The following is a 13,764-nucleotide window of genomic DNA, read 5'->3' as shown; positions in this document are numbered from 1 at the left end:
AAAAAACAGGCTGCTACAGCGGGATGCCCCAAGCAGGGAGAAATATGTCTCCCGGTAATTCTCCTCTGTTTCCCACCTGCTCATGGTCTTCCAGAGCCTCCCACTGGTCATACTAGGCAAGAGAGCACTGAGTTTTCAAAGGCCATCCCAGGGAGCTGAGCAGGGTAGGAAAGGACACATATTTAGCTGAAGTGTCATGGAACAATGATGGTCTGTGGAGACTTAAAAGGGAAGGTACAACATTCAGGTTAAGATGCCCAGAACCATACTGGGTTCATCATCCAGTAACAGACGCCCAGCTGGCAGCTCAGCAAATCTTTAGATTCCTGCAGGAGAGCATCTGGCCAGGTAGAAAACCTCCTCCGGACCTAGAGAAACTTCTTAAACATACCTGGTCCCAACAACCTGTGAAGATTCAGCTCCCTGCCTTGCTGGGAGCTGCCCTGCCCTTCTGTGCATCCCTGGCCAGCCACTGTTCACAGCTCTCCTCTGAGCAGCACTCATAATCCCAGGACCAGGGCGCTGCAGATGGAGGCTTCCCTAATGGTTCCTTTCTCCGCAAATTGGAGTCTCTTCTGAGACTCCATGAGTGCACAATAAGCTTGTGTGCTTCACTTAGCCTTTGAAGGAGGAGACGCAGGAGACCACAGCAAGGAGGTTAAGAGTTCTAGGCTTCCGTTTCTTTATCAACTAGGGCAAAAACGTAACCGTGTAAATCGAGCATAGAACTGAAGTGCAGCAACGTGTGCAAAGTGCTAAGAACAAGGAGCCTGTCTCCCCCCCCCCCCCCGTCCCCCTCTCAAGACCACGACTGATGCCAACTATCATTACCGTTTCAATTTAAATCTTCTAATCCCCAGCGTCTAACCCTTGGAGATGCTTAATTAGCGTTTGTTGAATGGTTGGAGAATTAATAATGAAAAGGATTTATTCTTGGGCTTGACCTGGTTTTAGAAAATTAATTATTCAGCATAAGTACAAGAAAGGACTTTGATAATAGGTATCTAATCTATGCTGAGTGAGGATCCAGGGACTCCAAACTGACCTGGTTTGCGAAAGGGGGAGGAGGGGAGAATACAACACAAAAACACCTAACAACACAAAATGTGACTGCAAGCTGCTTCCAGAGCAGGGTAAGCCAATTTCAAGAGCACCAACTAATGCTTCATGAACGCACACACACGAACTTGTCCGGATGCAGGTAGTTATCTATCCCTGGCGGTGGATAGAATACCCCAATACCCTGGACCGCACCGGAGCCCTAGACCCTGGGGCGTGTACGGAGGTGGGAGGGGACAGGAATCTGGCGGCTGCCACGTGGGCCCCTTCCGCCAGTTCCCCACATCCTTTGTTTCCCACCGGCCGGAGCTCAGGAAGCTCTTTCTGCGAGTCACTGCGAAGGGGCGGCCCAGGAGCCTGGAGAAGCTATTTCCGTGCTATCCGGGCGGGCGGCAGGCGCGGGAGGGGCGTGGAGGTGGAGGCAGAGCAGAAGGCCCAGTGTTTGCTTTTATTTCATCCAACAGAAGGTTCTATTTGTGGAAGCGAACAGACGCTGGGGATTAGAGCTGGGAGGAGGCAGGAAAAGGAAAAAAAAAAAAAGCCACATTCACTACCACGCACAGGTCTTCCCCGGAACTACCGCGTGGGGGTGAATGACTGATAATGGAATTCATCACCTTCCCTCTCGCCCCTTCCTCCGGCTGTAGCCGCGACTCGGCGGCGCCCACAGCTCCACCGGGAGCTCCCCAAGTGCAAAGCCGCGGGGAGGTCCCACCGGAGTAAAGGCGTGACCGCTGGGTTGCAGCCAGCTGCCGGTGCGGAGCCCGGAGGTGCGCGAGCCGGCCGGGGAGCTGGAGATCCATTGTGTTGTGTGAATGATGAGCGCGCACCAATCAGCAGTCGCTTCGCCCCCGCCGCCCCGCCCCTCCCGCCCACTTCCCCGGGACCCTGACGTCACGGGAGCTTTTCCTCCGCCCCCTCCTTCGGCTACCAGCGCGGAGCCAGCGGGCTTGCGGTAGGGTGCGCGCAGCCTGCTGCCCAGCCTAGCCCGGGGGGCGTGTGTGCGCGCGCCCAAGACGGCCCAGGACGGTCCCACCTGCGCCCAGGCGCGCGCTGTTGGGAGCATCCCCAGGCCTCCGGCCACCCCCGCTGTCCCAGCTTCCAACTCCATTACCCCTCCCCCCCCCAGTCTCCTCCCTCCGCTCCGGTGACTGTGAGCCGGGCGACGGGGCCCGGAGTCGTCGCAGCCACCTCATTGCACAACCCGGCTTCCCAACTGTTTACACAGCCCGGCCTGTGAGTGTGTGTGTGTGTGTGTGTGTGTGTGTGTGTATACAGCGTGAGTCACTGGGAGGCGGAGGAGGTGGAGGAAAAGGAGAAGGAGTGCACTGGCCGGGATCAGTGCGGCACACACACTCATATTCAGTCACTCTCTCTGAGCGCGTCTCGCTCGCTCGCTCACACGCCGGGAGCCCAGGAGCGCGCAGGATCCCGAGCGGCGCGGAAAAAGTTGTGCCGGCTTTTACTCAAGACTAATTGCTTTGGGAAGTGCGTTTGCTCTCTGAAGCCGCCGAGCCTGCGGAATCCTGTCCTCAAGGCTCAGCACCCGGGAACTCGGGACGCCTCCACGTCCTGGACTATCCACAGCCTCGGCAACAATAGCTGCCCCCGCCGCCAGCGAGGCGCCTAGACCTAGTGCCTGCGGGGGTCTGGGGACCCCAACCGGCCTCCCGGGCTCAGACGTGTGGCCAGCGTGGTCCTCGTGTGCAACCCCAGCGTACAGGAACGGCTCTCGTTTTGCTCCTCTTGGGGGCCGATCCAAGCTCCATCTGCAAACTCCATCCCGAGGGCTGGAAGAAGTCGCCGCGCGGATCCGGGGATTTACAAAGCCGGGGCCGCTCCGGCCAGGGCCGCGATGCGGGTCGGTCCCGTGCGCTTTGCACTCAGCGGCGCCTCGCAGCCCCGCGGTCCGGCTCTACTGTTCCCGGCTGCCCGGGGTACCCCGACCAAACGCCTGCTGGACGCGGACGACGCGGCGGCTGTGGCGGCCAAATGTCCGCGCCTCTCTGAATGCTCGAGCCCCCCAGACTACCTCAGTCCCCCGGGCTCGCCCTGCAGCCCGCAGCCTCCGCCCTCCGCGCAGGGGACCGGCGGCAGCTGTGCGAGCGCACCCGGGCCCAGCCGCATCGCCGACTACCTGCTGCTGCCCCTAGCTGAGCGCGAGCATGTGTCCCGGGCGCTGTGCATCCACACCGGCCGCGAACTGCGCTGCAAGGTAAGCATCCTGGGGCGGGGGTTGCGGGCCTGGGTGGTCTACAGAAGTGCTTGGGGTTCCGGGCCACCCGGATCACGCTCCGGCCAGCGCTTGGGTTTGGCGGAGCAGATTAAGGGCGTTGAGTCGGATAAGGAGGCATTTTGGTCAGCTTCGCCTTTTTGGAGGTAGAGGGGTTTCCTGTGGAGTGTTAATGGTGAGGGTTCGGCGGTCTAGAGGAAGTGCAGGGTTCAGTTCTTTTTTATCTCTGTTCTTTTCTTTGGCGCTCAGTGTAGCTAGCGCGTGGCGTTCCATTTAAGTTTGGAATTGCAATGGATTCCAGGGCCATGCCATTGCCCTGCTCTCATCCCTCCCCTCCTCCCCCTGTCCTGGAAGGACGCCCTGCAGTGGGTGCCTCCTCGGGGCTTGGCGCAACTGGCCAGCTCTTTGCCGGAGGTTCATGGCATAGGCTCTGCGTAGACGGTGTCAGGCTTCTACCGAGGGGGTTCTTGAATTCCCTCTGGAACCAGAATACAGCCCACCCAGGGGAACAGTGGGACCGGGGGTGGAGGGGCTTAAGCCTGGGAGGGGCTTCAGGCCTGCGTAGGAGTGTGAAAAAACTCCCAGGGGCTCGCTTCCACTCGCTTTAGTTTGCGACCGACAATTTTCATTGCAATGTTAGATACGGGATGGCCCGGCTCGCCTGGAGAATGCGTAGTCGAGGACGCTTTGTGAGCCGGACACTCACACCTCCGGCCCACCTTGAAGTCCCATCGACTCCTTTCATTCTCCTGGAGTTAAAAGTAGCTCCTGGGTTTTCAGCCACTCACCTGAACCCGCCCCCCCCCCCCCCCCCCGACTCCCCGCTTGCTGCTGCCACCTACTGTCCACCCGCGTGAAATCTCAGATGCGTGGTCAAGCCCAGAGAAAGAAACTCTTTTCTTCTTGGTGGATGAGAACAGTTTTGGGAGAGAAACTTGTGTGGCGGGGTGGATGGGGCGCGGGGAGAGGGCAGCAGAGGGATTTTTTTTTTTTTTTTTTTTTTTTTTTTTTTTTTTTTACCCCCAGTTGGTACCAGAGCAGCCACCTCAGAGGTGGGGTGGGTCTGGGACATTGTGCAACCCCTTCCAGTTCCTCCGAGCAGATAATAGCTGAATCCAGATGGTGACAGCCCGTGTGTCACCATTTCCAGTTGCGTCTAGGATATGAGTAACCGGACTGAACAAAAGGCCCTTAAAGAGACCAGCAGCTTCTCAGAGGATTTGCTACCCATTCTGGGGGTGGGGCAATAGGGCGGGGGGGGGGGGGCGGGCGTGTAAACAAACATGAAAAAACGGCCTTTCAGAGGTGCCCATCCCCTCCTGTAAGAAAGGTAACTCAAGGCTGCTTCCACCTGAGTCACAACCATAGGCAGGTTGCTTAAGGCTGCCGTGTCAGTCTGTCCCCCCCAAGTCATCGGTTCCTTCTGACTAATGACAGCTCCTCCTGTTGGCTGCCTCTGCTTCCCCTTGGAGGCTGCAAAGTCACCAAGTTCCTTGACTGTGCTGGGCTGAGCCTTCTGGGTTTGCAGGAGACGCATGCAATGTTTAACTGTTGCTTTTCGCCCTTAGGGATGCTGGGGGGATACGTTCCATTAGTTACATACAGCATCATCTGTTAGGAAGAGCCGTATCAGGGAGCTGGGCTTGGTTCCCAGGAGCCGATGGCCCCTATAAGACAAAAGCATGTGTAGAAGGTGGTTCTTCCAATCATCCTATGGGACTTGGGAAGTTGCTAGCCCAGAGTTTCAAGGGTATCATAGCAGCTGGAGCTATGGTAGAGAGAACGGAGTATTCAAAAGTTGAACACTTCAGTGTAGCTTCATGTGGGACCTGGGAGGCAGGCAGCCCCTGACTTTCTGTCCCTTAAACAGGTCGCTTTCTCTCTCTGCTCTGCAGGTGTTTCCCATTAAACACTACCAGGACAAAATCAGGCCTTACATCCAGCTGCCATCGCACAGGAACATTACTGGCATCGTGGAAGTGATCCTCGGGGAGAGCAAGGCCTATGTCTTCTTCGAGAAGGACTTTGGGGACATGCACTCCTATGTGCGGAGCCGGAAACGGCTTCGGGAAGAGGAGGCCGCTCGGCTCTTCAAGCAGATTGTTTCGGCCGTGGCCCACTGCCACCAGTCGGCCATTGTGCTGGGGGATCTGAAGCTTAGGAAGTTCGTCTTCTCCACGGAGGAGAGGTGAGCAGCTGCCACAGCACCTCTTGTGGCCTCTTGGAACCAAAAATAAAATAAATACTAAAAAATAAAGGTACAGGTCACGCAGTTAGGTGCAAGCTGAACTCTAGGGCTCGGGTCTTTCCTGGTTTAGTATTAAGTCCTGCTTCTGGAAACTCATGGTCAAGCTTGGTTCATTCTCTGCTCTATTGGATGGAGTGTAGCGAAGCCTAGAGACACCTTGGTGTTTTTGTGGATACTGCCTGATGACCAGATGCCCTTTCCTGCTTCTGTCCCTGGCTCAGGCTTATTTCCTCTTGTCAGAAAGGTCAGACTTCTGGGGGGAAAAAGGTGTTCACCTGTCCTGGAATATATTAACTGCAAAAGGTGGTCAAATCCTTGCTCCCGTCAAGTGGCGCTCTCCTGTACCTAGAAGGCATTACAGAGCTAGTTAGGCTGTTGGTTTTGCAGAATTCCAGCCATCCCTATCACACTGCATTCCTGCTCTATTTCAGTCTGGGCACTCCCCCCCGCCCCCCCAGGCCCCGCAATAGTTTGCTCACATTCTCTGGTGAGTTTTTAGTCATCTCGTCAGCTCCATCTTCAGAAAATAACCACATTGAATAATAAATGGAAGTTGGCTAGCATGCACTGCTAAATATAGCCCTTGGCTTACCTCATAAAGGACGAGATGTGCTCGATAAGGGAATAAGGAGACATTAAGATTTGAAGTGGAGGTTTCACCAAGAGAATTCAGGAAGCTGTGCGAGATACATCATACTTCATTCTGTAGACAGTCTGCATCTGTGGTAGGAAGATGTAGACTGGAGGATTGTCCTGTGGGAGTGAGTTACTTTGCTGAATATAGTGACCCAGGGCTTGCCCTACCTGTTCACTTTTACCTTTAACTCCAGGGCCCCCTAAAAAGTCCTCAAAGTGTGAGTTTGTATCTGACCTTGCACTAACTATTGAAACATACCGATTAGCAAAGAGGAGCAAACTGTTTGCCGTGAAGAAGTGTTCAGTTCCTGGAACGTGCTTCTTTGATAATAATGGTGATGCCTTTTTTTTTTGAAACATGTGCTACACACCTCCTCACTGGCTTTTGAAATCTGCATTGCACAGGCCAGTGTCATGGGCATAGGGTTTGGTAACCCGAGGGTTAAGCAACGGCAGGCTGACGCTATTCATGTAACCAGCACAGGTGCAGGGTTTTAGTACTACAGGAGCCAATCAGAGGCAGGCAGGGTGGGTTGAGTCATATTTTCCGTTTACAGAACCAATGGGTATTTTACATAACACGGAGGTCATGCTGAGGACAGACCGAAGTTAGCACATGTATACTACACTCCAGGGAACAGGAAGACTGGGACAGAAAAAAAAGAAAGAAAGAAAGAAACCACCAGACCTTTGAGAGGAAAAGGAGTTGACCAAATGTTTGCGTGTAACTTCACAACAAGTGACTTACAGAAATAGGCCTGTTTCGGAGAAGCAGGCACCGGATATTAGAGGTGCCCTACATGGCTGTGGAGGAGCTAGGAGATGTGGGTGGCTGGTTCTCTATAAGGAGGCACCTGCAGCTTCGTAAGAGTTCCTCTGACCGAAGGTCTTCTAGACTACAGTTTCTTTCCATTATAGGCTAAGTTTCTGTCCTTTCCTTCACATTCATTCTCCATTGACTTCTTCCACAATGATTAGCCACAAAACAGAGACTCTCATATAGGATAAAGTGTACATGGATCTGCAGCCCTGGGGTGTTCAGGGGTCCTGTGGTCCTCCGATCCATCAGCCTCTTGTGTTTCTTAGCGTAACGTCTCTGTCTCGGCTACGTGTTCTTTAACAGTGAAGCAGCCTGATAAATGTAATCACGCATTCCTTGCAACTTTCCCATTGTGGTTATTGCAGCCGGGACTCGGGTGAACAAAGTTTCCTTGGTGTGGGCAGTAGTGTCGACTGGCTTGGGCAGTCAGTGTCATCGTAAGAGACTAGTGGCCTGTAGGATACAGAGGCCTTGCCCGAGGAAGGAGGATACATACATACGCTTGCTCCTCCCTGACAGCTTTTGTAGAACACGCCAGTCTTCCTCTGAAACCAGCTCTCCATTCCGCAATGTGAGCTCTGACCATTGTGTAACCCTATTAGGATATCTCTCACAAGCTCCAGCATCATGAATATTATTTGAGACTTTGCATCATACCCCTCCGCCCCGGGCGCTCTCAATACTTTGCAAATATTTATTGCAGTTTGTATTGGTTTGTGAAATCGCTAGTCTTGGGTGCTTGCAGGTCCAGCCAGCGCTTACTAGATGAAGGGGTAAATGACATTCCTGCGGCCTTGGCTGTTAGTGCCTGTGGGCACTGTTATTGGGAAGGCCTTGCTTTTCCATAGCAGCTGGTCTGGAAATAATCGCTCAATTTCTCTCCCACAGAACCCAGCTTAGGTTGGAAAGCCTGGAAGACACACACATAATCAAGGGTGAAGATGATGCGCTGTCGGACAAACATGGCTGCCCAGCCTATGTGAGTCCCGAGATCCTCAACACTACTGGGACCTACTCTGGAAAGGCAGCGGACGTTTGGAGCCTTGGAGTGATGCTCTATACGCTTTTGGTTGGACGATACCCCTTTCATGACTCAGACCCGAGTGCCCTTTTCTCCAAAATCCGCCGTGGACAGTTCTGCATTCCTGAGCATGTTTCCCCCAAAGCCAGGTGCCTCATCCGCAGCCTCCTGAGGCGAGAACCTTCCGAGAGACTCACAGCTCCCGAGACCTTGCTCCATCCCTGGTTTGAATATGTTTTGGAACCAGGGTATGTTGACTCAGAAACAGGAAGTTCGGACCAGATTGTTCCTGAGTACCAAGAGGACAGTGACATTAGTTCCTTCTTCTGCTAATCCAAAAAAAAAACCCTCAGAAACCTCATAATTCTCACACATGGCATTTCCATTTCTAATGGTGGGCAGGCCCTCTTACATGGTGCCACCCAGATTTGGAGATGGAGCACAATTGTCCCTATGGGTCTCAGTGTGGTGCCACCTCTCTGGGCTGAGCGATTTGATTTGAGCAGCGCACACACAGATGAGCTGCTCTGCAGAGGTGTCCGCTACTCGATGAACCATGACGACTGTCCCAGCGTCAGATACGAGGGTGTCACGTGTTTTGAAGCTAATGGAAGAGTATGGCCATCCCGCATAGTCAGGTGTAATTGAACTTGAACATTTGAATGGGGAGAGGAAGCCCATCCCCCAGTGGCATTTTAACAAGGTGGCCAATCGGTTGGGGCGACAAACCTGTCCTCATTGAACTTTCTTGGAAGGCTCCACTTGCTGCTGCGGTTTCTCTGACCAGAAGTTTGTCTTTTTTTTTTTTTTTTTTTTAACCCTCACCCTTGCTGTATACACTCGGCTATGATGGCTCCAGGGTCGGAACAGACTGAGAAGCTCCGGAGCCTGCCTGAACCCAGACTCTTCCCCCCAAGAGCTTGCCAAGACCTATGCAATAATGTTGCGCCCCCTCCCCACACCGTGGAACCTGTCCTCTGCAGCTATGAAAGCATTCTTGCAGCTAATTGTGGGAAACTGTTGGGAGATTCAAACTCCTGGCTGTTTCAGCACACTTGAGCTCGGTCGGGCAGCAATGTTTTAATTGGATCACTTGGTATCTATTAGCTCTTGAGGCTGTCGTCAAATATAGCATTTAGCCTTTACCCCTCGCCCCAAGACCGTCTCGGGGCAGAACATTTTGCGTATGAGGACAAGGGTGAAGAGACTCCCCACCCTGCTCTCTCAGGAGCATATATGAACCAATCGTCTTTGGGCTTCAAAGAAAGAGAATCTGAGACAAGTCTTGGAAGATTGTCAGACTAGTATTCAGAATGAAACTGAACACCGCCCTCCCCTGGGTATGCTGTGTCTCTGGCATCCAGAGTCTTCAGTTTCCCATCCTGGGCTCTCTTGGACCTTGAGTGTTGTGTGACTTGTGAATCCCTCCGTGATGCTGGCTCTGGAGGGACAGCGAACCTCGAAAACGTAGCTGGAAAGGACTGTAATGTTCATCCGATGCAAACTCTGCCTTCAAGCTGCCTACCAGAAATCCCCCCCCCCCCCCCCTTCAACTTCCACAGGTGGGAACCCAGCCTCGGCCCGCAGGCTTCTGGAGATGGAAACTTAACTCCTTGCAAGGAAGGAAGCTTCTTGGAGAAGCTGCCGGAAGTTGCATTTACAAAAAAAAAAAAAAAAAAAAAAGTACAGATGAAATAGCAGTCACTGTCTGGGACAGTGCTGAAACCAGGTGGTTTAAACGGGTAACAGAAATACTGTATTTTGAGAAATGGCACAGAAGCAGGCAGGCATCTTCAAGGGCTATGCCTAGGCAGACTACTAACGTTGTGAGAATACCGTGTATACCTCACGTACTGTGTACTTTATATTTGTACATACATTTTACCTTTTATACCTATGTCCAGTTGTTGTCGTTTGGCTCTGAGGCTTGTTTCGTCGTCTGTGTCTGTCTGAGGAACCTGTGTGTCCAGAGCCACGTGAAATGTGAATGGTTGTCGGCAATACGACCTTGACGGGACGGTGGGACTCGGGGAGGAGCAGGGTTAGCTAGGACCTCTCTTAGGGTTACCCAGCTCTTGTGTCTGTGAGACAGTCCCTGGCTGAGGACTTGGGGCTGGCCTGGGCGTTCGCCTGGACAGCGTGGAAACACTAGGTCTCCTGTGCGCGTGTGGAAAGGTGACAGTGCCACACTGTTGCTGACTTGTAGAGAACTTTTAATAAATTTGGTTTTCGTAAAGAAAATGCGCTGAGTCTCCTTTGTATGCGCTCTGCCTTCCTGTGGCTGTGCCGGGCCCACAAGGACATTTTGGCTTTAGGGGTTTTAGTGTCTCACTGAAGAGAGGAGAATCAGGCAGATGTGGTTTGGTTTTTGTTTGTTTGTTTGTGTTTTTGGACAGAGTCTCATTGTGTATTCCTGGTTGGCATGTAATTTGCTATGTAGACTAGGCTGGCCTTGAACTCAGAGAGATCTCCCTGCCTCTGGGATTAAAGGCACGTGCTATTATACCTGCCTGGAATCTGCTTTTTTGTGTGTATCATGGAGCATGCGCACTTTAATGGACAGGACCCATTTGCAAAATGAGGTTGGTGTGTGCTGTGGGCTGGGTTGGAAGTGTTGGAGGGGAGTATAACGTGGTTTTTTTTTTTTTTTTTTTTTTTCCCCGAGACAGGGTTTCTCTGTGTAGCATTGTGCCTTTCCTGGAACTCACTCTGTAGTTCAGGCTGGCCTCGAACTCACAGAGATCCGCCTGCCTCTGCCTCCCGAGTGCTGGGATTAAAGGCGTGCGCCACCACCGCCCGGCTGTGGGTTTTTGAATTGAAGAATTGGCTGGCTTTTGACAGGCATTGACGGTTCACATCTGTCTTGTCACCCCAATACTTTGGAAGTTGAGACAATTCAAGACCAGCCTGGGATGTATAGCAAGAATGTCTCAAAAACAATAAAAAGAATCCTCTGGCTTTTAGTGTTTTAGGTTTAGGGAAATGGAGAAACTATGAACACCTAAGAAGAATGTCACAGGTCTCCAATAGAATTTTACTACCTTCGTTGATCTTGGTAGAGAGAGGGTCATGTAGGTTCCAGAAGACACCTACCCCTCCAACTCTAGACCTAATTATAGTAAGAATAATGACATTTCTTTGCATTCCTGTCCACTCTGTAAGTATAAATATGAAAACAAGGAAAGGCTGCTTAGAAAACATTGACCTGGGTCACAGAGTTAAGGAAGATGGCTGGACTAGGTTCCTAGCTTCAATGTGTCTTCAGAATCTCTTAAAGCAAATCAGACTGCTTAAACCTGTGAGCAGAGAGTAGGGGAGCGCTCACAAGTCTCCTCCCCAAGCTGAGGCCCTGCCGATGGTTGGTGGCCCCATGCCCATGGACAGTGCAAACTGGAATCTGGGCCATTAAAAAAGAAGAGAGGAAGTTGGGAGGGCATCGGCGGGACACTGATGGTACAGCTAGGGAAGAAGTGGGAGGCGAGTGTCATCAAAATACATGCAAGTCGAGTATGCAATTCTCGTAAGTTAATAAAAACACATTTTACAAAGCAAGCAAAGCCACAGGGCTAGGGAAATGGCTCTTTGAAAGTGGGTACCCGCTACCAAGCCTGACAACCTTAATTTGATTCCCACGATCCACCTGGGGAGAGAAGGGAAGGGACCTGTAAGTTGTCCTTGACCACCATACCCTGCTGTGTGTAGTACAAGTCACCAGACCCCATGTACAGTGAATTCTCATGACAAAGACAGATCCAGAACCTAGAACAGGACCTGGGTTCCCTCAGGCTCTGTCCATGCCTGCTTGGCACTGATTTCCAAGGCGCCCGCTAGGATACACTGTTCCTTGGTTTTTTTTTTTTTTGTTTTTTGTTTTTTGTTTTTTTTAAATCATTTACTTATTTGAGACAGGGTACTACTGTTTTCATCCAGACTGCTTTCAAACCCAGTCCTGTCTCAGCCTCCCGAATGCTGGGATCACAGTGTGGTCGCGCTACCATGCCTGGTTCATGAGATACATTTTTTTTTTTAATAAAAGACTATTTTTTTTGAGACTTTCATACATAAATACTGTATTTACATCATTTCTACTCCTCTTTATCCCCCAATCCCTCTTGTGTCCTCCTCACTCTCTTCTCAAATTCATGATCTTTTCTTGAGTTATTTTTAACATACACACATGTGTGTGTATATACACATAAACACAACCTGACGAGTTCCTTCCGAGTTGTTCCTCTGTGTGTGTGTTTAGGGCTGACCGCTTGGGATCGGATAGCCCTAGAGAGACTGATTTTCTGGGTAGATAAAATTTTAACTAAACATAGCTGTGAAGCATGACTGCCAGCTCCGGGCCCACATGGAAAACTGGGCGGAAGTGCCAGGTAGCACCTTTGTGCCCTTTGCCAGCATTAAGCTGGAGGTAAGTTGGAAAAGCAGACAGACCCATGGTATCAAAGTCGCTGTAGCATGGGCCATGCGACTCGGGAACCACAAAGAACGGAGAAAGCACAAAACGTCAGAAGCCATGTGGGGCATGAGCAAACGGCTGGGGAGCTGGCCAAGTGAGGTGGTGCATTCCTCTAATCCCAACACTTGGGAAGCTGAGGCAAGAGGATCAGGAGTTCAAGGCCAGCCTCAGCTACAATAGCAAGTCCGAGGCCAGGCTGAGCTACATGAGACCCTCAACTCAACCTCTCCAAGTAAAAAAAGAAATCTATAAAAACAAAAAACGAAACTAGGAAAAGAGCTGGTCCTGGCCTCTCCGTGAACAGGACCTTCAACCCTGAGTTCCCGGAGAACCCAGGACCAATGCTGCAATGCCTCCGTGCTCCAGTGAACCCAGACTGGCTTGGTGCAACTCCTTGGGCACACACAGAGTGAATACTTTGGACTTCCCTAGCTTTAATCTGCGGATTTCAAAACACTGCAAGCAATTAAGGTTACAACACCCCTTTGTACTGTTGTTACATGTATCAGAGAGAAATATGGGTCAGGATTGGCCAGGCTGACATGTGATACCACAGACGCATACATTTAATCTCCTGAGAACAGATCAGGGGGCACCTGCACCCCGCTGGATGAGAGAAGGTTGCCATCATGAGTGGCCATTGCTTTTATTTTCTCTGGTGCCCCTTATGTATTTGACATTTGAGTAGGTTACAACACCGCAATATCATGCTATCTATAAGTCTTGGAATGGTGTGTGTGTGTGGTAGCATAGGCTGACACTGAACTCAGTCCTCCTGCCTCAGTCCTATGATGGCTTGGGTTCACAGGTGTGTGCCATTACACCTGTGATTTCTTGAAGTTTTACTCTTTCCCATCACTTTTATTCACCACATCCTTTCTAGAAGCTTCCCTCCTTTTGTGTGCACACCAATTGAGTGAACTAGGCAAGTCAAATATTTCCCTATTATATGGTTGAGAAAATGAAGGCTCAAGTGTCTTTCAGTAGCTGCTCAGGAGGAGCCAGCTCATAGCTAGGCTATGAACTTGGCCCATTAGACTCCATACCTACTGTTCTCAGCCCGCGTACCACAATGCTGTCTCCTGGTAACAAATGACAATGAAAAGTGTTTTTGAAACAATCCAAATGAGGAGTCTTCAGCTCTGTCAATATCTTCAAAACTGATCTGGTATGTTAGTCAATAAACATGGAAGCATTAGTCAAAATGAGGCCTCCACCATTCACTCAACAAGCATGTATTATATACCTACCCTGAGCTAGACACTGTGGAGGACCTTAGGAA

General features: G+C 51.4%; 1 protein-coding gene across 1 annotated transcript; it reads left to right on the top strand.

The window, feature by feature from the left end:
• The first annotated feature begins 2,232 nt into the window (after positions 1-2,232).
• Trib1 (tribbles pseudokinase 1) lies at positions 2,233-8,350 on the top strand. The gene is made up of 3 exons (XM_059247308.1): positions 2,233-3,274; positions 5,188-5,480; positions 7,885-8,350. The coding sequence occupies exons 1-3, from the start codon at positions 2,915-2,917 to the stop codon at positions 8,348-8,350; spliced, it is 1,119 nt and encodes a 372-aa protein (XP_059103291.1). The 5' UTR covers positions 2,233-2,914.
• Positions 8,351-13,764: the final 5,414 nt, after the last annotated feature.

This window comes from Peromyscus eremicus, chromosome 20 (genome assembly GCF_949786415.1).
Source record: "Peromyscus eremicus chromosome 20, PerEre_H2_v1, whole genome shotgun sequence".
Lineage (NCBI taxonomy): Eukaryota > Metazoa > Chordata > Mammalia > Rodentia > Cricetidae > Peromyscus > Peromyscus eremicus.
The sequence above is the reverse complement of the archived record's forward strand: the minus strand, read 5'-3'. Positions and strand labels throughout refer to the sequence as shown.

Bases quoted from the DNA above. Each gene is read 5' to 3' on its own strand.
- Trib1 (XM_059247308.1), top strand. From the start codon at position 2,915: ATGCGGGTCGGTCCCGTGCGCTTTGCACTCAGCGGCGCCTCGCAGCCC. The intron at 3,275-5,187 runs GTAAGCATCCTG...TCTGCTCTGCAG, and splicing joins GCCGCGAACTGCGCTGCAAG to GTGTTTCCCATTAAACACTA. The intron at 5,481-7,884 runs GTGAGCAGCTGC...TCTCTCCCACAG, and splicing joins GTCTTCTCCACGGAGGAGAG to AACCCAGCTTAGGTTGGAAA.